We start from the raw sequence: 26,164 nt of genomic DNA on the forward strand, positions 1-26,164 counted from the left end.
GAAGTAACCCTTTAAGATCTGATATTAAACTTCAGGTTTCAGTGTGCTGCAAAATGTGCCGGAGAGGTGCCGACTAGGGGTGTAACAATACATCGACATAGATACATAAATCTAATGTCTAACAATACGATGCCAAGCATTAAAAATAATCCACGTAGACTATTTATGTAAGAGGCAAGTGGCACATTTGTTTTAATAGCCTACTTTCCACATTTGCACACAATGTCATGTATTAACACCAATGCGTTCATTCTCGTTTAAATTACCTTTCAAAGCTTGTGAAAGACGGTCAGACATGGCTTCACGAAAATGTATCATTTGCTCCTGTTAAAGCCTTGCAAAAAGCAGCGTGCACTCATCTCAAACAGAGCACAAATAGGCCACTGAATTGAGTCTTCTTTTATTTATTTTTTGTGCATCAGTAGATAAAGGTATAGTTTTGCATAAAAGGAGAATATAGCGCTATGAATCGTTCTTCACTGAAATTTAAAACTTAAAAAAAAAATGCTCAATAAACTGCGTCTGCAAAGTGAGAGTCTTGTTTATTTGACGGTGATTTCACATTTCTTGTTCGTATAAAGGCTAAATACAAATAAAAGGTGAACATTCATTTATTTGTACTGTTTTATTTCTAAAATATTATATAGTTTTATAGGAGGAGGTTTCATAGACTTGGCAAATTCATTTTTCAGAAGTTTGTAGACAGAAATCCTTTGTGGCAGTTCTTGGTAGTTTTTCTAAAGCTTTTATATAGTTCATATCGATATCGAAATTATATCGTATCGACCAAAATTAAGAAATATATCGTAATATAAATTTTGGCCATATCGTCCAGCCCTATGTACATTGTTTACATAGAATAAACCAAATGTTGTTCACAAGGATTTTTTCACAATTTTTTGGATATTCATCCATTCAAGCATGACGACGCAACAAAGGATTTCAACTTAGTATTTGTACACCATACCGAATGTTTTTCACTCGTCTATTTGCACTTGAATGGTTTAAAAATCACATTGAAATGCATGCACATGATGCGATAAGCTTAATCAATTATAATTTTATCTGATTCCTGACCTTATGTATCAGGGGTAAAAAAAACACCTGACAGCATTTTTATTGTTCCAGCATGAGGGCCCTCTGCAAATTTCCTCCGCAAATTCCTATTCTGACAGCAAACATATCACGTATACATCTATACATGCATGTTTTTTCATTTGGAACATTTCACACATAAAATGACTTCACCTGGAACCTTTCATACTGCACCGCAGTGCAAAGTGTACCAAAGAGTGTTAAGAGTGTTTGACCATCTGAAGTACATCTAATGGACCTTGAAGGCACTGACCTGAAAGAAGTATGCTCTTTTCATGGAGTCCTCTAGCAAGCTCAGAACGAGTTGAAGTACGCTGTCTTGTAAGCTCTCCATGTCTGTGTCACTCACCTGTGGACAGGTAATATATCTGTATATGCTATATATATATATATATTATACACATACACACACGATTTTATTATATATATATATATATATATATATATTATATATACACATATATATATATACACATACATACAGTCATTGACAAAAGTCTTGTCGCTTGTGTACAAATTGACCTAAAGTGCAGCTGAAATATATTTCTAATCAAGATTTTTTTTTACAAGAAATGGCTCATTTTAATCCCACCAGCTTTTGTGATAATGTTTCAGTGAAAAACTAAACTTTCAAAAAGTATTCTAATATTCACAGCTTGGTAAAGCCCATTGAGTCAATTTTTGCAAAGACATAAGTGTTGTCACCTTGTCATATGAGCTTCACCTGTGACTAATAATGGATCAATTAGGTCTCAAGTGTGTATAAAAAGAACCCCAGAACGCTAGACCTTCACATCAACTGCAACTAGACCTCTGCAAACATGCCTAAGATTCACCCTGAGACTAAATTTTTGATTATCAAGAGGCTGAAGACCATATCCACTGCTGATTTGGCAGACACCTTCAATGCGTCTCAGCGTCAAGTACAGAGGATTAAAAAAAGATTTGAAGAGACTGGAGACGTGTTTGACAAGCCCAGGTCAGGCAGACCCCGCAAGACAACTGCTCGAGAGGACTGTTTGTTGGCTCAAAAATCCAAGGCCAGCCCATTTTCCACTGCAGTAGAGCCCCACGAGACCTGGTCACCTGAAGTCCCTGTGTCAACCAGAACTGTTCGTCGGATTCTGTCTCGAAATGTCCTCCATGGTCGAATCAGTGCCCAGAAGCCAGCACTAAACAAAAGACAATTGAAAAACCGATGCCGACAAAAACCGACAAGATGCTCCAGGATTGGCCAGCCCAGTCACCAGACATGAACATCATTGAGCATATGTGGGGTAGGATGAAAGAGGATGCATGGAAGACGAAACCAAAGAATATTGATGAACTCTGGGAGGCATGCAAAACTGCTTTCTTAGCCATTCCTGATGACTTCATCAATAAATTGTATGAATCCTTGCCAAACCGCCTGAATGCAGTCCTTCAAGCTCATGGAAGTCATACAAGATATTAAATTTGGATCTCACAGCACCACAACTTAATTTGCTGACATATTTTTGTATTTGTAGTAAATTTGTTCAATTTCTGTATAGGTGACAAAACTTTTGTCTTGCCAAAATTTGACCTTTCTGTCTTGATTAAATGATAAATATTTTTTCTATGAAAATTATTTATTTCAGTGCATTAAACATCATTTGGGAGGGTTTTAGCTTTTCATATGAGCCATTTCTAACACCAATTAATTAATTAATTAATTAAAAGTCAGGTTAATATCAGGTATTTCTAGAAAATAGATAAGCGACAAGACTTTTGTCTATATATATATATATATATATATATATATATATATATATATATATATATATATATATATATATATATATATATATATATATATATATATATATATATATATATATATATATATATATATATATATATATATATATATATATATATATATATTTATTAGGGCCGGGACTTTAACGCGTTAATTAATTACGCAAAAAAAAAAATTTCCGCGAAACGTTTTTCAATGAATGAGTTTCGACGGACCGATTATACTGGAACACCAACTAGCGCTCGCTCCGGTCTCACGACAACAACAAACCATGGGTGCGTCTCAATCAGCTCCCTAGTTCAGTAGTCAGGGCACTGATCAGGGAGTCAGCCCATTGACTTATGTCCTGGTCAGTGCCCTGAGTAGTGAACTAGGGAGCTGATTGAGACGCAGGGCATGAGTGAACATGAACGAAGAAGCTGATGACTGCTTTGCTTGGCCCCGTGGATGGGAAATTTTGTTTTAAAAAAACGAAAGGATGAAAAATTACTTCTCATTGTTCTCAGGTCAAATATTTATATGCAATTAAAATGCGATTAATTAATTACAAAGCCTCTAATTAATTAGATTAATTTTTTTAATCGAGTCCCGGCCCTAATATATATTATTATATATATATATATATATATATATATATATATATATATATATATATATATATATATATATATATATATATATATATATATATATTAGCTTGAAGGAATGGTGCACAATTGTTTTTGTCCATACAGTGATATATATATATATATATATATACACATATATACACACACAAACATTTATATTATACACATAATAAGTATTTGAAATAAGTATTTGAACACACTGCTATTTTGCAAGGTCTCCCACTTGGAAATCATGGAGGGGAAACAAATCTGAAATTGTCATCGTAGGTGCATGTCCACTGTGAGAGACATAATCTAAAAAAAATAAATCTAGAAATTACAATGTGTGATATTTTAACTATTTATTTTTATGATACAGCTGCAAATAAGTATTTTAACACCTCAAAAAAATCAAATGGTAATATTTGGTACAGTAGCCTTTTTTTGTTTGCAATTACAGAGGTCAAACCTCTCCTGTAGTTTTTCACCAGGTTTGCACACACTGCAGAAGGGATTTTGGTCCACTCCTCCACACAGATCTTCTCTAGATCAGTCAGGTTTCTGGCCTGTCGCTGAGAAACACGGAGTTTGAGCTCCCTCCAAAGATTCTCTATTGGGTTTAGGTCTGGAGACTGGCTAGGCCATGCCAGAACCTTGGTATGCTTCTTACAGAGCGACTCCTTGGTTATCCTGGCTGTGTGCGTCGGGTCATTGTCATGTTGGAAGACCCAGCCTCGACCAATCTTCAATGCTCTAACTAAGGGAAGGAAGTTGTTCCCTAAAATCTCACAATACATGAACCAGTCATCCTCTCCTTAATACAGTGTAGTCGACCTAAAACGTGTAGAAAAACGCCCCACAAAACATGATGCTACCACCCCCATGCTTCACAAGTAGGGATGGCGTTCATGGGATGGTACTCATCATTCTTCTTTCTCCAAACACGTTTAGTGGAATTTTGACCAAAAAGTTATATTTTGGTTTCAACTGACCACATGACTTTCTCCCATGACTCCTCTGAAACATCCAAATGGTTATCAAACCCAATGGTTAAAGCAAAGTTAAGACGGGCCTGGACATCTGCTGGTTTAAGCAGGGGAACCTTCCGTGCCATGCAGGATTTCAAACCATGACGTCTTGTATATTACCAACAGTAACCTTGGAAACAGTGGTACCAGCTCTTTTCAGGTCATTGACCAGATCCTCCCGTGTAGTTATGGGCTGATTTCTCACCTTTCTTAAGCCTAGTTCAGACTGCACGATTTTCAAACTTGATCACATTCAGTCACTGCTGTGTTCACACTGCACAATGGTTTGATGACAGAAGAGTTCACACTGCATGACTGAACAGGAAGAAATCGCGGACAACACTCTCTCCAGTGCGCAAACTACGTTTCCCAACTACACGTGCGATGTGAAAAGTAAACAATGCTAGATCACATGTGCGTCAGACCGGAGTTCTCGCGCGAGACTTGGAATTGTTATTAAAAATGATAAACTGCACAAAGTTTGCTTCAAATTGTAGGTGCGCTGATTTGTGGAGAAAAAGAAAAAAGATTATGGCGGAAGAAATTGTTGGAGAGACAGAGCGAGCCAGGATTGTGTTCTGCAAAGACAGTTTGAGGTAAATAAACAATTTTTGGCCTTTGTTTCTGTTTGATAGAATTGTAAATATATCTATAATTAAATACTTATTTGCAGCTGTATCATACAAATAAATAAATCATATATTGTGATTTCTGATTATTTATTTTTTTAGATTATGTCTCACAGTGGACATGCACCTATGATGACAATAATAGGTGGAATGGAGAAGTGCCAAACTGCATTCTTCTTCCTCATCAAAAGGCGACTAAAGGTACCCTTTCAAGAGACACTCCTTGTTCTGAGTCTGTCCAGCAAGGATAAGACTGTGACAGAGCAACCAAAAATTCTTGACCGAGCAATCAAAGCAGTCTCTGGTTTATCCAAAGAGATGACAAAAGATCCAAGTATCTGAATTTTGTAGAGGAAAGAGACATTAACAAAAACTATGTCCTTCAGAGATTTAGTCGAGCGAGTGAAGACTACAGCATCACGGTTTTACAACATAGAGAGCTAGAAGACACACAGAGACATTTGCAACAAGGTTGTGCTCAGGAGAGCAAACCTTTACTTGAAGGTTCCTTTTTCTGCATGTTCCAGATTAAGGACCTTCTGTACGTACTTCAAGGCCTCATCTGCGTGTTCCAGATATGAGGACCTTTTGGTGCTTCAGGAGATCAGCATCCCACAGATCTTCATGTTCATGACTGTTGAAACAGATTCCAGCTTTTTTCTCCACTGCATTGCCACCCAGCACAACCAGTGGAAGACGACATCACCATCGAATTGCTTATTCAACCATGCGGAGCGCAAATATTACTTAACCAAACTTCTTTCCAAAGACTTCAGAGACTAATCTTTCAGATAAATCAGTTGCCACTTTCCCCACTTAACATTCATTCTAAATTATTGAACAGCCTCCTTTGTTCATGCAGCCAAGGTAAAAGTCTTTGACTAGTGTCCCAATATAAGAGATGGTGAAGGGGGTCATCTGATGTACTCATAACCACACCTTAATTGAAGTGCAATCCAAAAAAAAAAAAGGTTCTTTTATTGAGGTTCTTTTTTTGTCAGAACCTCAAGTAAATTAAAATTAATTATGTTTAGTTGTCTAATGTATTTTTTATTTTTCAGAATCATGGGAGAACAGTGATCTCTATTAAAGGTGCCCTAGAATAAAAAATTGAATTAACCTTGCAACGAAACACCACGGAAAAATAAGTGCTTCTCAACATAAACCCAACCGTGACGCAAGCGTTGAGGGTCATTTATATGCACCTATGCCCAAACATTTGCATCTGTCCAAACAAGTGCATTGTCAGGCGGAACTGACGCAGCCGAATCATCGGGACTGCAAAGACACTTGAGGATAGCAAAAATGGCTTTCATGACACATCATGTTCAGGCTGTGCAGGAGACGTGAGGACTTTATGTCAACAGTCATGGTTGAGGTTTATTATAATCAGATACCACAACAATTTATTTCAAAATCGTTCGGTTGTTCGGCCCATTTCAAGCAAGCGTCACTCAGCGTCTTAGTGCGTTCACACTTGTAGTTCGGTTAGTTTGGTCCGGACCAAAAAACAAAAACAAAACATATAGTCCTGGTCCGCTTAACGTTCACACTGGCATTTTTAACAGCGAACCTAAAGTTACCGAACCAAAGGCATAGGGAGATGGTAACAACCTGATTGGTCGGCTTATATGACGCAGGAGCTTGCTTACCGAACATTCAAAACAATGCTGTGTGCTGGATTACACACAGTCATTTTATGCGTGTACATATGGCATTATTTTTACCAGCTGAACTCATGAAGAGCTCATAAAATGTTCAAAACAACGCTGTGTGCTGGATTAAACGCGGTCATTGTATGCGTGTACATATGGCATTATTTTTACCGGCAGAGAACTCATGAAGAGCTCATAAAATGTTCAAAACATTCAAAACAGCAGCATCTCCTCCGTTGTGCAGAAAAGAGACGGGCATCTCTTATGCAAAAGAAACGGCCGTTCTGTCGTCTGTATGGGCAACATTTGATGAGAAAAACCAGGTATGCTTTTTGTGCGTTTTTTCTAGCATTTTCGAAACACGCTCGTCTGACCAAATATTGATGAGGCACCTCCTCGTTGCTCCACGTTTGCCCTCTAACGTTAACGTTACTCATTTTGGATACATCGATCTTTCCGTGTCGTCAAATCAGCTGACTATGCGTCGCATCTTGTGACATTACGTCCGGTTTTTGGTTCGTTTACATGTCTTTGGTCCGTGTTGCGTTCATATATCAACCGAACCACACCAGAGTTTGTTTGGAAGCGGACCGAGACCCATCTTTTATAGCGGCCTCGGTCCGCTTGTTTGGTGCGCACCAGGGTTCGGATGGCAGTGTTCACATATGTTCAAATGAACCGCACTAACCGAGCAATCGCACCAGGGTTCGTTTTAATCGAACCAAACATGACAAGTGTGAATGCACCCTAAAACTAAAGAAAAAGGCAACTGTATTCCTGCAAGCAGTGAGTAATGATTTTCTGTGATTATTGACTAGCTGTTTAAACAATTTCTGATTAAATTGAAAGTTTCTTAGAGAGACCGCATTGCCAGATGACACAAGATGCTAGTACAGTAACAATAAGAAATTCCAAGTACAATACAAAACTAAATAGTGTCTAATGACAAAGGTTATTGTAATACAAAAGTATTACAAAATACAAACGTAGATATGTTGTTTACAGATAGTTCACTCGATCCTTCAAACAAACGTTACCTTTTCCACCATATAAGTTAAAATGACTATTCATTTTGTAAAAATATATAAGTTATATATTTATATTTTTGAGAACTAAAGTAGGCCTATGATGTTTTCACATGCTTGTTCAGAGTACATCACAGTCATTGCGGAGCCTACATTGTGACTTCCGTTATATAAACATGCAATATCGTTGACGAAAAAGACGAGTCTAAAATGTAGACTGAATGACACTAAGCAGAACATCTCAATTGGAGATTGCCGAAATGCAGCTTACTTGTTTATTGGGGTTTTCAGATCATCCGCGCGCGAGAGAGAGAGCTCGCGTGCATATGTGATCCTGTCTGTGAAAACCCAGCTAAAGTAATTTGTTTGTGATTCACTGTTTTCTACATAAAATCATCCTACATAATGTAAAGAACATTCTGTTAAAATATAACCTTGATATCTCTAATATTGACTAGGGCTGTAATATTGCCACATATACAGTAATATATTAGTATATAATACTGACTAATATTGACTAATATTTTCAAGTTTTTCATTAACCGTTAACCGATGCCCTTAGCGGTTAATACTCGGTTAACCATAGTGTGCGTCAGGGTTATTATTTTTAGTTTAATAATTTGACGACCGCCATCTCCGTAGTGAACGCGCCTATAGAGAGAAATGCACATCATGGATTACCTAATAAGAGAGTAGCCTATTTCTTTTCGTTTTAAATTGTTAAAAGACATTTCGAGCTTTCTTAAGATATATTTCATGTCTGTGAGGCCTACGCTGAGTTTCGTTAAATTAGGATGAGATGCGCGCTCCAGTTCACGAGCAATGCAAGTGGCCGCGAGGGTGCCTGCATGATTAGGGCATGTAGTAAAATATGCAGCCGAGAATGATTCACACAGCTTTTGACTTGCGCGGCTGAGCCTCTCCCGGCAGAGTTCAAGCATCTGTGGACTCGTTCCTTCAGCTCTGGCCATCTTGCTTTCAGTCCGCAATTAGCTTTTTTTGTTTTCTTCATTACAGTTAAAGTAACGTCTGCTTTATGCTAGTCCCTCACAAGTTTCTCACTTCAAACTTCCTTTCTTCTGATCCGTTATGCACAGTGCGCGCGGCTCCCGCTCTGCTTCTGCCCTAATGCGACTTATAGTCCAGTGCGACTTGTTATTTTCCTCTTCATGACGCATTTTTTGACTGATGCGACTTATACTCCGGAGCGACTTATAGCCTGAAAAATGAGGCAAGCACTGCATTGCAATACTTACATTTTGCCCCGTCACTCTCAATTTTAAAGTGCTCCCACCACGCTCTACTTTTCTTTGCTCGCTTAGAAACTAAGCTGGTCATGACTTCTTCTTGTGGATATTACAAATGTCTGGGAGCGCTCTGGCGGTCTCTGGTGCAAAAATATATTACAACTAAATTCAAAGCACGTCATTGACGCCACTTAACCAAGCAAAATGTTTCACTCGGTTACGCAATTTTTAACGGTTAATCGGTTAACCATGGACACCCCTAATATTGACTGAGTATGGCTACGTTAAAGATTTGCTGAATTTCGGGCTCAGAATATCATGTTTTTGAGAAATTACAATGTAAACACAAGCTTATTTTTAAAACTACAACACATTTGATGCATAATTATCCTGATTATGAGCCATATACCACATTAAAGCGGAGATTCTCCCATTTTCAGTGATATGACACATTTATGGGAAAATTCTTAGTTTTGTAAAACAGGACTATTTATTATGATGCGTATGTCCAAAAAGCACAAAAACATTCAAACGAATTGGATGAATTGAACCAAATCAATTAATTGAAATTATTTGTATAACTTTATTAATAAAATTAAATATCTGTGGAAAAATGAATAAATATATAAAATTAATTAATATATTACATTTCAGTAGAAAATCTCTAACTTAAATTATTTTACTGGGCTACTATGTAACGTTAAGTACAGTACTGGAGTAAAAAAAAAAAAAGAGGGATAGTTCACCCAAAAATGAAAATTCTGTCCTTTATTTACCCTCATGTTGTTCCAAACCTGCACTTTCTTCAATAAACCTGGTTATATCATTATTCAGGCTAATTCCACCGAGATTAATATTGGAAAAGCTGTTTAAGCAATCAGCTATTTTCTGTTCCTGCTCGCGTTTAAGTGCTGCCATGTCAAATAGCCTGAATTAAGTTATCTAACTTAATTCATTAATCCAGTGTTTCCCAACCTTTTTTCAGTCATGGCGCCCTTTGAAAATGTTCTTAATTTTGTGGCACCCCCTTGCATACGTCACGCTAGGGGTGTAACGGTACAGATTGCTCACGATTCGGTTTGTATCACGGTTTTAGGTTCACAGTTTCAGGTTCACGGTATCTGTATGGTTCGGTATTTGCTATGTTCATGGAAAAAAAGGACTACTGTCAATATTTATAATGTTTTCAGTATTTATAATGTTATGAATTAAAAATTGAGTATTGCATTTAAAATCCCTTGGTATAATTTATCATTTACAGCAATAAACACAAATGACCTATTTTCGTAATTTTTATGGCTATGGCACTTTGACAATCATTATCTCATAATTCAATTTTGCGACTTTATAGCCGGGGTTTCACAGACGAGGTCACGTATGGTACCAGATTGGACATGTTTAGGTAAAACACCGGATTATATACAGGGAATTTTTTTTACAGAAAAGCTCTATTTGGGGGATTTAATTACTAAAATCTAGCAACCGCAAACACGCAAGCTCTCTCATGCGCGGATGATCTGAAAACACCAAATAAACAAGTAAGCTGCATTTTATCAATCTCCATTTGAGATGTCCTGCTTAAAGTGTCATTCAGTCAGTCTGTGTTCTGTCAGGACTCACAAGCTGAACTGCTGTGCTGTGAGCTATTGAAATAAGCCAATCAGAGCAGAGCTCAACATTAATATTCATGACTCTTCCAAATAAGGCAAAAACAGAGCATTTCACCCTAGGGAAAATTTATAGGGTTGTAAATGGCCCTTTAAAACTGTATTTGGACAATTTTTGCCCTTAAATAAGCCAAATACCCTTTATGTACATATCAAATAACAATTTAACATATGGTTTGAAATCATTCTAGGGCACCTTTAAAAAAAACTTGATTATCCAGAATTATAAATTAATTTAAAAATAAAAATATCTGGCATCTAACTTTGCAAAGTTTCTAACATTAAATTGTATTAAAGGTCTATGTACATTAACAAAGATCTGGTATAATTATAATGCAGGATTTTAAAATGTTCTCATTTTGCCAACTCCTGCAAAACACTTTAGGTATGCCCCTCTAGATATACAAACCGTAAACAAGGCAGGAAATGTTTACCATTTTGAATATCAATTATAATTATAACTTTCTTCATTCCAGTCAACTTGTGTTATGAAAATATTTGCATATTGATATGCACAATGTACTTATTCTCATGCACTGACTTGTTTACGAAACTGAACAGCCAATCAGATGCTGCTGACATGAGCCTGACTATAGCCAATGTGGGGAACACCACAAAAATAGCCTGACAGATGCTCACCAACAGCTTGGTGTGTTACGGACCATAGGAACCAATGTCCAAAAGTTTTTGTCTATTGCTGGTAATAAAACAAACAAGAACCAGTTCGAAAAACAAGAATGAGAGACCAAACGATGCCGTCGTGCCCACGCTTGAAAAGTTTACAGTGACAAAGCTAACACAGTGATGTCAAATCGGTCAATTGCGGTTAAAGTTTGTGTTTACATAACGTGTGTGTACTGTGTATAATTATATATATATATATATATATATATATATATATATATATATATATATATATATATATATATATATATATATATATATATATATATATATATATATATATATATATATATATATATATGGGGTGTAACGATACGCGTATTCGTATTGAACCGTTCGGTACGAGGCTTTCGGTTCGGTACGCATTACGTACCGAACGGTTCTTGGTCTAATTAATTAGATTTGGAAAATAAAAAAGTATGTAAAATATAATATGCGTTCAACAAGGAAGCCAATAACCAAAACGACGTAACAGGCAATGCCCCTGACTAAGAGAAAAAAAACAAAAAACAAATATTTTTTAGACTGCTCAGTCAGGTGCTCGCTTACTCAGTACGCGCTGAATGCTCGTGGCAAAATGGCTATTGCGTTTAACAGACCAGGAATAGAAGATCCTCCAATAACCAACGAGTCTGGTGTGTTGGTGAACTTTGGATTCTCTGTGAGCTATGATGGTGTTGGCAAGAGTGATGGATTAAAAAAAACAACGGTATGTCGCATTTGCTACATGATGGTAGTACAGCAGCGGGAATAATTCATGTCATGTCAATCAACTCATTTACGCCGAAAACAAGCTGATAAAAAGAATAAACAGCCACAAACTATCCCCGCAACATTTAGACCGACATTTCCAACTTATTCAAATGGCAAAAGACATTTATAGCTACGGATATGAAAATTTGTGAAAATTGACATCCCTAGTACAGAAAAAATATCCGTGGCTATAAATCTATAGCCACGGATATTTTTTCTGTACTAGGGATGTCAATTTTCACAAATTCCCATGATCGATCGTCGTTTAAATTAACGATCAATTAATCGATTAATCGTTAACCATAATACTGCAATATGCGTCTACAGCAGTGGCTTGACAGCATGACAGTAGGCCTATGTGCAATGCTGCTCAAAACGCTATGTTCTTCACCAAATGAATGAGAAGGATTTTTTAAAATCTAAACAAAGGGCAAAATGTTATTTTTTTATTTAATTTAATGACTTATTTAATAACCAAATATAACATGTAGCCTAATACAACACGAACGCCGCCTCAGATCTGTTATTCAGAATTTGTGGACGCACTTGCAAGAACAACGTGCTGAAACGTCACCTAAACCCAATTTATTCAAAACGATTTATTAAAATATTGTTTTCATTAATGTTATGTAATGTGACAGTCCCAATCATAGTTATTATTAGTCGTGCGTTGCTGTTTGAACTGCGTGAGCTGAAGCGGATGCGCTGAATCAACACTGGTAAGTTACACTGAAACTTTGCTAGCACGTTATTTAACTCAACAAAAAGCTTCCTACATGAGATTAATCAGCTTTATATAAAGTTAATAAAATATTACAAATTATATATCTTCACAAAATTATGCAAATGCCCAAGTGAACTTGAATTGAGTTGCTGATATTCATATTCAGAATGGGAGACGCTCGTCCTGGAACAACGCTCTGAACACGGCACCTAAACCCAATGACTTTACAACCATTTATTAAAATAGTGTTCTCATTTCTGTTATATAATATGACAGTCCTAGGCTTGGGCGGTATCCAAATTTTGATACCGTCAAACCTCCTCCCTATTTTACCTCGGTATACGGTATTACCGTGAATAATTAAAACATTATGATGTAAGGCTCAGACAGCGTCAACAAACTGTTGGCTTGGTTTATATATATATATATAGGCCTATATTTTTATTTTATTTTTTTACATTTGAGCCCCTGCCCCTGAGAAACTCTCTGCACGTTTTATGCTTACCGTTATGAGACAATTGACATTTTTTTTGTGAGTCCCATGTCCACTTGATTTTTGTGGAGTTCATGCTTATTGCTTACATTGCCAGCTGTGTGACAAAAGGCTTCGGCAATATTACAGCATAGTCCGAGGGTGCGCTCGGTTTTTCATCCACGCAGCAGTGAGTGGATGGTGGTTTCGGATATGCGCCCTTAGGTTCAAGGTATTTCCATCTCTCGCGGTCATCTTTTTGTTGCACAATTTGCAAATTGCCTCGTCTGTATTTACCGTCAAAACCCAAAATACTTCCAAACTGCAGAAGTTGTGTTCTTTTTCGAGACCGAATAACTCAGTGCCCGACTCGTCGTCTCTCTCTCTCTCTCTCTCTCTCTCTCTCTCTCTCTCTCTCTCTCTCTCTCTCTCTCTCTCTCTCTCTCTCTCTCTCTCTCTCTCTCTCTCTCTCTCTCTCTCTCTCTCTCTCTCTCTCTCTCTCTTCTCTCTCTCTCTCTCTCTCTCTCTCTCTCTCTCTCTCTCTCTCTCTCTCTCTCTCTCTCTCTCTCTCTCTCTCTCTCTCTCTCATCCACGCTGTCACAACAACGCAATCACATATTTAGGCATTTAATAAATAAATAGTATTTAATATGTAAAAAGTTTAATTAGTTCAACTTATTAAATATTTAATAATTAATTGTTGATCAGCAATATGTAAGTTGATCTGTTTTTTTTTTTGACGGTTTGACGGTATTGAAACTGATACCGTTGCTATTTTTAGATCCCGCGGTATACCATTTTACCGTATTACCGCCCAAGCCTAGACAGTCCCAATCATCGTTATTATGCATTGCTCTGTATGCGCTAAAGCCGAAGCACTGAATGAAAACCGGTAGCCATCACTGACTGAAGCCATTTGCTAGTGCGTTTTATTTCACTAAAAGAAACGCATCCTTTATGATTGATCACATATATAAAGTTACAAAATAAATGTAATATTACAAATTACTTCAGCACAATCTGATGCGAATACACAAGTGAACTTGAACTAAGTTACACGCGCGAGTCAGAATGCGTGACTCATGTTGTGCACGCGCTCTTCCTGGATCAACGCACATGAAACACACGGCAAATAAACCCAAATAATTAACAATCACAATGTTTTATTACAATAGTGTTTTCATTAATGTGGTGTAATATGACAGTCCCACTCATAGTCATTATTAGCTGCACATTGCTGCAGGAGCTGAAGCTGATCACCGCCACGCTTTTACTACCGCTCACCTCTAACGTTAATTATTAACCATATGCATCCTTATGAGATAAATCATAGGATAGGCCTGCACAAAAGAAACAATATTACAACTTACATTTGCACAAAACAAAAGGCTGCGAATGCACATGCAAACTTGCAGTCATGATAAAGGTGTAACTCCAGCTGTAAAATGGTCCCAAATAGAATTCGGGCACGCTCTCATCATTTTTCCTCCCGTTTCGCGGTTGAGTCGCACGCACGCGCATGACCCTGCTTAATCGATGATCGATAAGCCTTATCGATTAAATGTCTTATCGACAATTAATCGATCATCGATTAATCGCTGACATCCCTATTCTGTACCCATGTTAACGGTTGTGGACTGAAAACGCAACATATGTGACAACAGGGCGTGCGGCTCCTGCACCACATACGCAGCGCAAAACACACCGCATCTGCACTGCTGACGGAGTTTTAAGAACGTGCTTAAAGTAATTGCGCCCCATTACAATGTTCCTTCACGAGCCCATCTTAGCCAGTAATTCCTGCTTTGTACTAAAAAACAAAAGCACAAATAGAGAACCAATTGGCCAAAGCAACAGCGGTTGCTCTGACAACAGACGGCTGGACGTCAAGGGCTACACAAAGCTACCTGAATGTAACGGCGCATTACATTACCGATGAATCGGAGCTGAACAGCCACGTTCTTCAGACACGCCCCCTTGAGAATCACAAGTCAGGATTTGGCCAAAGGGATGACAGAAGCAGTAGTGTGTGAAAAAAGTGTGGAGAGAGCTATTGTAAAGAGCTAATGTCTATTTCTGTAACTACATAGAAGATGGGTAAAGTATAGCTCCATCTTTGTTCAATGTAAAAAAAAAATTTAAAAAAAAAAATCATACTTTGTTAGTTTTAAAAAATAAAAAAAGGTAATTTTAAATTTTAATTTTAAAAGGTAATTGCCATTTTTATTTTATTTTTGCTGTGTCTAAATCTTCTCAGGGGACAATATTATACAAATGAAATTTGGATACATTTTAGAGTAGTCAGTGTGCTGGTATAGCAGTATAGATTTACTGTCCTCAGAAAGAAAGAAAAAAAAACTCACCATACAGCCATTATTGTCAAAATAGCTGGCAACAAAAGTGAGTACACCCCAAGTGTTAACAGCTGTATGTCCTATTCATCATGTTCATGTTTTTGTCTGCTTAAGACAATACACATTTGTGTCTTGTATTAGAGCAGTTAAAATTTCCTCATGCACATGGCAAAAAAACTCTCTGAGGATTTGAGATATAGAATTGTTGCTCTCCACAAAGATAACCTAGGTTATAAGATCAGTAACACCCTAAAACTGAGTTACAGTCCAGTGGCCAGGGTCATTTAGAGGTTTTCAAAGACAGGTTCCACTCGAAACAGGCCCCACAAAGGTCAATCAAAGAAGTTCAATCCTCATGCTAAACATCAAGTGCAGAAGCTGACTTTAAAAAGATGCACAAATGCTGCCAGCATGAACAGCAGCTTTCCAACATGATAACCCCAAACACACCACCAAGATGACAACTGCCTTGCTGAGGAAGCTGAAGGTGGTGGAGGGACCACGTATGTCTCCAGACGTGAACCCTATTGAGCACCTGTGGGTCATGCTCAAGCGGAACGTGGAGATGCTCCATGTGTCTAAAATCCAGGAGCTCCTTGATGTCATTATGGAGGAGTGGAAAAGGATCCCAGCCACAACCTGTGCAGCTCTTGTAAATTCCATTTCCCAGAAAGCCTAAGGCTGTGCTAGATAATAGTGTTGCTCACATAAAATATAAAGACTTTTGACATGTTCACTTTACATGTTGCCAGTTATTTAGACAATAATGGCTGTATGTTTTTTTTCAGAGGACAGTAAATCTATACAAGCAGCAAATGACTACTCTAAAGTATATCCAATTTTAATTGCTATAGTATTGACCCTTAAAAAGATATAATACAATGGTTGCTGAAATGTGAAGGGTGTATCCCTTTTGTTACAGTATGCTGCTTATATATATATATATATATATATATATATATATATATATATTATATATATATATATATATATATATATATATATATATATATATATATATATATATATATATATATATATATATATATATATATACACACACACATATATATACATATACACACACACACACATATATATATATATATATATATATATATACACACACATACATACACACACATATATATACATATATATACATATACACACATATACACATACACACACACACAATTATACACAGCAGGGCTGTGCAATATATTGAAATATCGCAAATGTACATATCGCAATATGCATATCGCAACGGCAGTTTTGCAAAACACACACCGAAACGAGAACGATTTGTGACAAATGTTTGCTAAAACACTGCTGGTCACTTTCAGAAGTTGTAGCAATGTTTTTTTTCCCAGAAAGAATGTGAAACAAATGGTTTCATTCTGTTTAAAAAAAAAAAAAATTAATATCATTTAAATAGATTTTACACAGTAATTGCAATATCGTATCACATATCGAATATCGCATTATTTAACAAGATATTGCATATTGCATTTTTCTTCAATATCGCACAGCCCTAATACACAGTACTACACACATGTATTATGTAAACACAAACTTTTGTTTTGGATGCGATTAATAGTGAATAATCAATTTGACAGCACTAATAAATACTTCTGTTAATTGGCCACTTGGTCGAGAAGCTCAAATCGAGAAAATATTAGCTGATTAATTAGAGTAGCTATAACCAGTATTGACTACTGAAATTTTGGTAATGCAACACTGGTTTGAAAACTGCATAGTAGAGCTGCATGATTCTGGATAAACTGAGAAAAAAAATTTTTTTGAAGATATAAATAGATATAGATATAAATATAATTCTTATATAAATAAACAGAGATAGACTAAATTAAACAAAATATGTAAATTACTAGAGGTTTTGAAAAAAAAATAATTGCTGCAGTCTAAACAATAAATAAATATAGTATAAACTATATTTGCAGTATAAACAATATTACATTTTTTTAAATAATTTCTCTTTTTTTTCTTTGCTCTCTCCCGACCAGCCAACTGTCGGTGAGGTGTGTGTGTCAGTGAGATGCATGTGTGCGTGTGCGCGCGCACGCGCACTAGACCAATCCACTGTGAAGCGGGAGAGGGGGGACTCAAACTGTTTCTTAACTTAAAACGCTTTTTTTTTTTTTGCCCGTTTGCATTTATAGTGTATTACTACTTACACAATTAAGTATATATAATGATATTATTGATATATAGTGTAGAGTAAAAAAAATGCTGACCACAGAGAATAAAATCTTAATAAAATCTTATTTATTAAGATTTTAATAAATAAATCTACCTCAGTTTTAATAAATTGTTCACCTGTTTGGGAAGCGTTTCTCATGTTTTGACAATAAAGGATAAAGGTCTGTTTTCTACATCTTTCACTCAGGAGCAAAAATATGCCTTTAAACTTTAAAGAAATAAAGATTTTACATTTAGCGTGATATTTATCGATATCAACTATCGAATCACCCAGCCCTAATCAGTTTACATTCAAAAGATGATTTGATCCATTTTGGTCGCTTCCATAGACATCAGTGTTTACATCTGAACTACTGAAACTTTTATCCCAATACTTCTGTGATAATTATTTCTCTGTTACAGTAGTTAAGATTATGTTTGGTTGAAAAGACTGTGAAGCTGTTTCATACCTATACATGACAACTGCTCTGTTTGGCTCAGCCAACGCAGATTAGAATGTTCACTGTGATCCGACTTCAAAGACATTGCCAAGGGCATATACTATGAAGCCGGTTTAACTAGCTAGCCAGATATGTTTAAGCTTAGTTTCCTTTCGAGAGTACTCTCGTATTGCGTTTCGCTAAACGCTAGGGGAATTTCCTTTTCTCGAGATTTAAGCTAATTTTTATCCTAAAAATACCATGTAAAACCCAGTGCAGCTGCACAGCTCTCAGCAGGAAGCAGCTGCGTGCTGATTGGCTGTGTTGCTGCGACTGCAGGGAACCTATGGCGAGACTGCTGGGCGGGGAGGACTAATCAGGTCCCTCTAATAATCCCGTCACAGGGGGCAGCAGAATTTGCATAGCCAAGGGTATAGAAGACCCCGTCTCGCCAGGTTTGTCAGATTATTTCTTCTTCAGCGGCTCACCTCGCTGAGCTCTGGATTGAAGCTTGCCGTCAACATGCAGAGCGTAACTCCGCAGCTTGAGGACGTCAGACTCTCCACCCTTCAGCCTGCCTTGCAGCTGCGCCTTCTGGCATAATCCTTTTATACCAATCTGTGTGTTTGCCGTTGCTACACACTTACAAAAGAGCGGAGAAGTTGTTGCAAATGTCTCGTTCCTGCACCTCGAGGAAGCCGTCGCCTCACACCTTTACCTGCCCTCCACCAGGGGTTGGCAGGCAAAAGCATAGCCCAGCAATGTGTCGAATCCCGAGCCGCCAAAGCCGTCCTAGTCAGAGGCACAAAGAGAAGGAGGATAATACCGGCTTCGGCCGGTTTACCACCTCGCTCTGGTAAATGGTAAATGGACTGCATTTATATAGCGCTTTCAACAGACCCTATGGCCATCCAAAGCGCTTTACATATCGCCTCACATTCACCCATTCATACACCGACGGCGATGTCAGCCATGTAAGGCGCCATCCAGCTCGTCGGGAGCAGCTGGGGTTAGGTGTCTTGCTCAAGGACACCTCGACACTTGGTCAGATGGAACCGGGGATCGAACCACCAACCTTCTGGTTTGTAGACAATCTACATGAACCACTGAGCCACTGCCGCCCCAATTCCGCCTCTCTTTAGCATATTTCATCATGACCAATAAAAGAAAAGTGTTTTTAATACAACTGCCGCCTCTCTTCTGACAAGTTCCCCAGCTCCCTTCAACCAGGGGCCCGTTCTTAGTACATCGCTAACTCAGCTGGATTTGACTGTTGACGAGTTGGCTTGATCTCAGATCATTTGGTTCTTCTTTGGATATCATAATTTAATCCAGATATTTGAATCCAATCCGCAAATTCGTTTGAAGAACCAAATTAGCCAGATAGCAGTTCTCACGATTAAAAGATCTGGGATCTATCAAATCATCTCGGATGTATTAAGCAAGGTACAAAAAACAGGCCCCAGGTAGCAGGACACATTACATACACAGCCAACGAGCCGGTAAACAAACGCGCTCGCCTGTATACAAACACCGTTTTCACAGTGACCCATATGAATCACAAAAAGGGTCAACACTGTCGGGCCACCGAGTCCCTGTAACCCAGCGCCTCGCCCCACAAATTAATTCAGCCCCTGGCTTTGAAGGCCGGGGCCTGGCAGGCCATTCCCGGCATTTCAAAATGGGTGTTGAACATACAGGTCCTTCTCAAAAAATTTGCATATTGTGATAAAGTTCATTATTTTTCATAATGTAATGATAAAAATTTAACTTTCATATATTTTAGACTCATTGCACACCAACTGAAATATTTCAGGTCTTTTATTGTTTTAATACTGATGATTTTGGCATACAGCTCATGAAAACCCAAAATTCTTATCTCAAAAAATTAGCATATTTCATCATGACCAATAAAAGAAAAGTGTTTTTAATACAAAAAAAGTCAACCTTCAAATAATTATGTTCAGTTATGCACTCAATACTTAGAAATACTAAATACTGGGAATCCTTTTGCAGAAATGACTGCTTCAATGCGGCGTGGCATGGAGGCAATCAGCCTGTGGCACTGCTGAGGTGTTATGGAGGCCCAGGATGCTTCAATAGCGGCTTAAGCTCATCCAGAGTGTTGGGTCTTGCGTCTCTCAACTTTCTCTTCACAATATCCCACAGATTCTCTATGGGGTTCAGGTCAGGAGAGTTGGCAGGCCAATTGAGCACAGTAATACCATGGTCAGCCAACCATTTACCAGTGGTTTTGGCATTGTGAGCAGGTCCAAGGTCGTGCTGAAAAACGAAATCATCTCAAAGCTTTTCAGCAGATGGAAGCATGAAGTGCTCCAAAATCTCCTGATAGCTAGCTGCATTGACCCTGCCCTTGATAAAACACAGTGGACCAACACCAGCAGCTGACATGGCACCCCAGACCATCACTGACTGTGGGTACTTGACACTGGACTTCAGGCATTTCATTCTCCCCAGTCTTCCTCCAGACTCTTGCACCTTGATTTCCGAATGACATGCAAAATTTGCTTTAATCCGAAAAAAGTACTTTGGACCACTGAGCAACAGTCCAGTGCTGCTTTTCTGTAGCCCAAAAGTGGCTTGACCTGGGGAATGTGGCACCTGTAGCCCATTTCCTGCACACGCCTGTGCATGCTGGCTCTGGATGTTTCTACTTCAGACTCAGTCCACTGCTTCCGCAGGTCCCCCAAGGTCTGGAATCGGTCCTTCTCCACAATCTTCCTTAGAGTCCGGTCACCTCTTCTCACTTTTTCCTTCCCACAGACTTCCCACTGAGGTGCCTTGATACAGCACTCTGAAATAGCCTATTCGTTCAGAAAATTTTTTTCTGTGTATTACCCTCTCGCTTGAGGGTGTCATTGATGGCCTTCTGGACAGCAGTCAGGTCGGCAGTCTTACCCATGATTGCGGTTTTGAGTAATCAACCAGGCTGGGACTTTTTAAAAGCCTCTGGAATCTTTTGCAGGTGTTTAGAGTTAATTAGTTGATTCAGATGATTAGGTTAATAGCTCGTTTAGAGAACCTTTTCATGATATGCAAATTTTTTGAGAGACTTTTCATGAGCTGTATGCCAAAATCATCAGTATTAAAACAATAAAATACCTGAAAAATTTCAGTTGGAGTGCAATGAATCTAAAACATAAGAATGTTTAATTTTTATCATTACATTATTGAAAATAAACTTTATCACAATATGCAAAAAATATTAGAACAAGGTAATTAGAACAAATTTAGAACAAACTGTAATAGAACAAGGTTACTAACTAGAGTTTGCTAGCAGACCACCACGCTTTCGTGCCGTGGTAGAAACAACGGTGAGAAGCGACAAGTCACGTGCTTTGAACAGAAATATCGAAACTATTAATGAAAGGGACGGTGGAAGCCGTTCACCCCTCACAAAGCGAGTCAGGCTTTTACAGTCGCTACTTCCTTGTACCGAAAAAAGATGGTGGTCTCAGGCCCATTCTAGATCTCAGACATATGAACAAGGCCCTTATGAAGCACCCGTTCAAAATGTACATTTATGCATTTAGCAGACGCTTTTATCCAGAGTGACTTACCACTCAGGAGTACAGGAAGCGATCTGTCAAGAAGAGGCAAAGAAACAAAAAAAGGGCCCTAAACACCTAGATTTGTATACTTGTATATAAAATCCCTTTATAAATCACAGCCAGCAGCAGATTGTGCGTACGTGCATCTCCACCCTGTATCCTCCCCAAAATCACAATATATGGAGCTTACAATGCCTAGTTTTACTATGCATGACCTCATCTGCATATCATTTGCATGCACATTCCCATCCACGTGACACCATGTTTAACACTGTCAAAGGTAAAAGACATTGAAAAATATTAGATACGGACTATACATGCTATTAGTAGGGTTGGGCATCGAGAACCAGTTCCAACTTGGAACCGTTTAAAAAAATGACGATTCCATTGGAATCGTTTAGAAAATTTGTTTTCGGTTCCGATCATCGGTTCCAAACGCGCAAGTTTTGGTTTCCATGGCCACCTGATGGTGCGCGCCCGCTTGTTCTTTTAGCCATGGAAGCCCGGTAAACGGCGCTCTGAAGTGTGGATTTTTTTTCACTTTTAAAAAGCCTGGGTCGGCACAGTGCAACTAGCGTTGTCAAAAATATAGATACTGAAATATCTGAAAAGATACGATAGCCTGCTCAGTTTCTACAGTATCGATCCCAGCTGCACCCTCCTCTCCTCTCCTTCTCTGACCAACAGCAAGTTGACGCGCAGCCGCATATTCTCACTCAGCCCGGTTAACCCTCTGAGCACGACGGACGCGCGTTCTGCTGGACTTTTCCTTGCGACAGCTTGTTAGTGTTAGTGTGTGTGATCGGTCACGGGATCACACAATTCATCACCCTCAGATTTCAAGCTCACATCTAAAGCGCACACACACACCGTAATAAAGCCCCCTCTGACATACAAGTGCAAATATTCCAGCTTATTATTGGTCAAATACAATCAACCAAATTGTCAGTGCACATTTTGAAGAGTATTAATGTAAGCACAGTCAATTCAGTAAGAAATGAAGAATGAGTAACAGGAACAGTGTTCAGGATCCATGAGAGCGGCAGTTCTTAAAGGGACAGCAGTCATTTGTTATTCAAAGTCAAACTACAAAAAGTCAAACGATCACACTGCTCTTGACTGATCAACTTTAATGGTTTTATATGAAACTATTTATTTTTTTGCAAAAAAACATTATCCAATGTTATTTTAAATTTAATTAGCCACTTTGCATTTTTTATTGAGTTTTTTACCTGAATGTTAGACCTACCTGAAAAAATAAAGCAGTCTGTTGCATTTATATATTTTATTCTATTTTATTTATTATTCTATTTTATTTATTTGTGCTATTTTTTGTAATATGTTTATTTGTTCTTATTTAATTACTGTTTAGTCGTCTTTTTAAATTCAATTTACCATTCGAAATCAAGCTTAATTGTGCTGTGTGTAAGCTATGCAACATAATTACCCCGTTGTAAAAAATACACTGAGTTAGCAAATATTTGTGAGAGAATTTTAATAGTAATTGATCAATGTTTATATAGGAGAAAAAGCTTAAAAGCTTTTTCATATAAAGTGATCTCTTCAGAATAACTTTTTGATTGCCTAGACTTTCAAAAGACAGACAAAAAAAATAATTATATAAAAAATATCTTATTGACAGTATATGCAGCGTTTTTCCCCTGTGGTATTAAACATAGCATTGAATATCGATGTGACATGTTTTGACTCCACCCCTCAAAGAACCGGAATCGAAAGTAAGAATCGGAATCAGAATCGTTCAAATCAAAACAATGCCCAACCCTAGCTATTAGTGCCTTACACACTACATTGCTGAATATCATTCAATATCCTTTTTATGTTGTAGAATAAATATATCAAAATATCCATAAAAAACAAAATAAATAGTGCTATTTTAGGCTAATTAAAAATATTTCGTTAATTTTAAAAACTTCCAAATCGAATAAAGTTAATGCAGTTTTGCTGATAATATCCCTAGATGAAAACTCATTCTCTCCTTATACTGCCATAGGCGTAATCATCCAACAGTGCCAGCAGTGCCATCATAAAGCATTACATACCCGGGTCACAGGAGGATTTATGTTTTTTTTTTTTTTTTAAATAGACTGATAGTTAACAACTCAAAAAAAAAAAAAAAAAAAAAAAAAATTTAATTGGTGGGGGGAAATTGAAGACGAAAATGTTATAGTGAACATGCTTCATGACGGTTTTGTAATGATCGCCGTAATAGTTAGGACTGATGATGAGTGGCGATTGTGCTTCATGACTGTATTTGCAGACTTTGACATTTTATGATATATGTAGCCTACATTAAGGAAAATATTTAGTTTTTACACTGTGTTGTGCAGTTATCTAATAAAAGGGTATTTCATGCTATTCTGTATCACATGTAGTCACGCCATCTCCTCCTCCTCCATTGTGTGACTAAGGCAGCGATACATTATTTTAATACATTTTGAGTTACGTATGGATTTTACTAGGGCTGTCCTCGACTAAGGATTTAGACATTCGAATCAGAATTGTCGAATCTCTCTATGGTCGACTGATAGTCGAATCATCTGTGTGTGTGAATGGGTTGGGAGGGGCACAACACTGTCAGCAGAAGGGTAAAACTGTTTTTATTTTCCTTTACACACTGCACACAGCAACAACTTTTAATAAAGCGACCAAAACTGCCTGCCAAACTGACAATGGCTTTCTTATTTAGGTTTAAATAACCTAAAAGGTAATGTGGTGGATAAACATTAATAAACCGTTTTCTCATAACATGTTAAAGCCGCGATCGAAATACAGAACATCACACAAATATATAAACGAACATTTTGATAAATAAACCTAAAAAAATACCTGCCTAGAGAGGAAAAGAACACTTTGAGTGCGTTTACATGCACGTTCTTAAGCTGATTGTGTAGTAGTTTCTGTGTGTGGTCATTCACAAAGGGGGTGAAGACGTACGCGAAGCTTAGCATCGTACCTCAGGATCTCACACCGCCACCTGATGCGCACATTATATACACGTGAGCACAATTTTGAATTGACTGACAGATGATCTGCACGAAAGCGCTCTGTGGTGCAGCAGGATTTTAAACAACTTCCTGAGTGGCCGCGTACAGGCGCTGAATGCTGCCGCCGGTGTGTGTACACTCATTGAACGTGTTCTAATTTTAAAGGCGCAGTGCGAAGCTTAGCGCCCTTAAATAGGTCGCACACCGATGCTCAGCTCAGCGCCGCGACCAACTTTAAAATATTGAGCACCCCCATATTGCTAAAATGGTATGATCCTCGTTTCATAACACCCACGAAGATTCGACCGTGAGATCTTTGGTCGAAACAGGCTCCGCATATCGATGCATCGAATCTTCGACTATTCGGGGTCACCCATAGATTTTACTAGAAGCATAGCCTAAAATAATCAGCACAAATAACACTGTTGGATTTAATCTTCATGACAATGTGGTAGACATGTGCCGATTTTCGATAATGCGATTTATCACGATAATGAAAATGCACGATATTGTTATCGTGGGCACTTTAAAATATCGTAAATAATAATTTATTAACAATTAATATTTTTTTTTATAATGCACTCAAGAATACTTTGCCCATCAACCGTATAAATGCTGAACACCGCTTTATTCTGTCAAAGGGACACGTGCTCAGATGTAATATGAGAAGCACATGAACGAGTGAGGGAGACGCGCTAATGAAGTGCCGCTCAGTGACAGCAGAGGGCGCTGATGAACTGCAGAAGGCAGCGGTTACCCCAGTAACCCCGCAAACAAACAAAACGTGTGTAGTTTTTAAGTACAGAATGTCCAATATCATTTTCTACATTTATTCTTATTCTTCACACAAACATACGAATCAATAACAAAAAATGTAAGGAAAAGGATAAAATAAATAAATAATTAATTTTATTTAATAATTATATAAGTCATAAACACATTTCTCACATGACTCGACTTGTCTGGTCGTTCAATATTCTTTGACCCGATTCCATCTGGCCTATATATATTTATATACATAAATATGTCTTGTGTGATATTCTCATTAAATTAGCCCGACTCAGGTCTGGCTCATATTGGGAACTTATATGAATATCATATTTACGGGCCCACTTAGGTCGGCCTGGGTATGGTGTCTCCAGGCTATCAGAGCCGTTAAGCGAGCACAGCATTTTCCATTGGTTCTCCTAGTGTTTAGCAAAACGCAATACGAGAGAACTCTCGAAA

General features: G+C 37.8%; 1 protein-coding gene across 2 annotated transcripts in view; it reads right to left on the reverse strand.

Moving 5' to 3' along the window:
- zgc:171422 (uncharacterized protein LOC100001353 homolog) overlaps positions 1-26,164 on the reverse strand; it is a 55,197-nt gene that overhangs the window by 21,664 nt on the left and 7,369 nt on the right. Inside the window, exon 4 of one of the 2 annotated variants that reach the window (XM_067427358.1) lies at positions 1,349-1,444. The exons of the other annotated variant lie outside the window; for it this stretch is intronic. Coding sequence (XP_067283459.1) covers positions 1,349-1,444 — 96 coding nt within the window. The remainder of the gene's footprint in view (positions 1-1,348; positions 1,445-26,164) is intronic. 2 annotated transcript variants of the gene reach the window in all.

Source organism: Pseudorasbora parva, chromosome 20 (genome assembly GCF_024679245.1).
Source record: "Pseudorasbora parva isolate DD20220531a chromosome 20, ASM2467924v1, whole genome shotgun sequence".
NCBI classification, from domain to species: domain Eukaryota; kingdom Metazoa; phylum Chordata; class Actinopteri; order Cypriniformes; family Gobionidae; genus Pseudorasbora; species Pseudorasbora parva.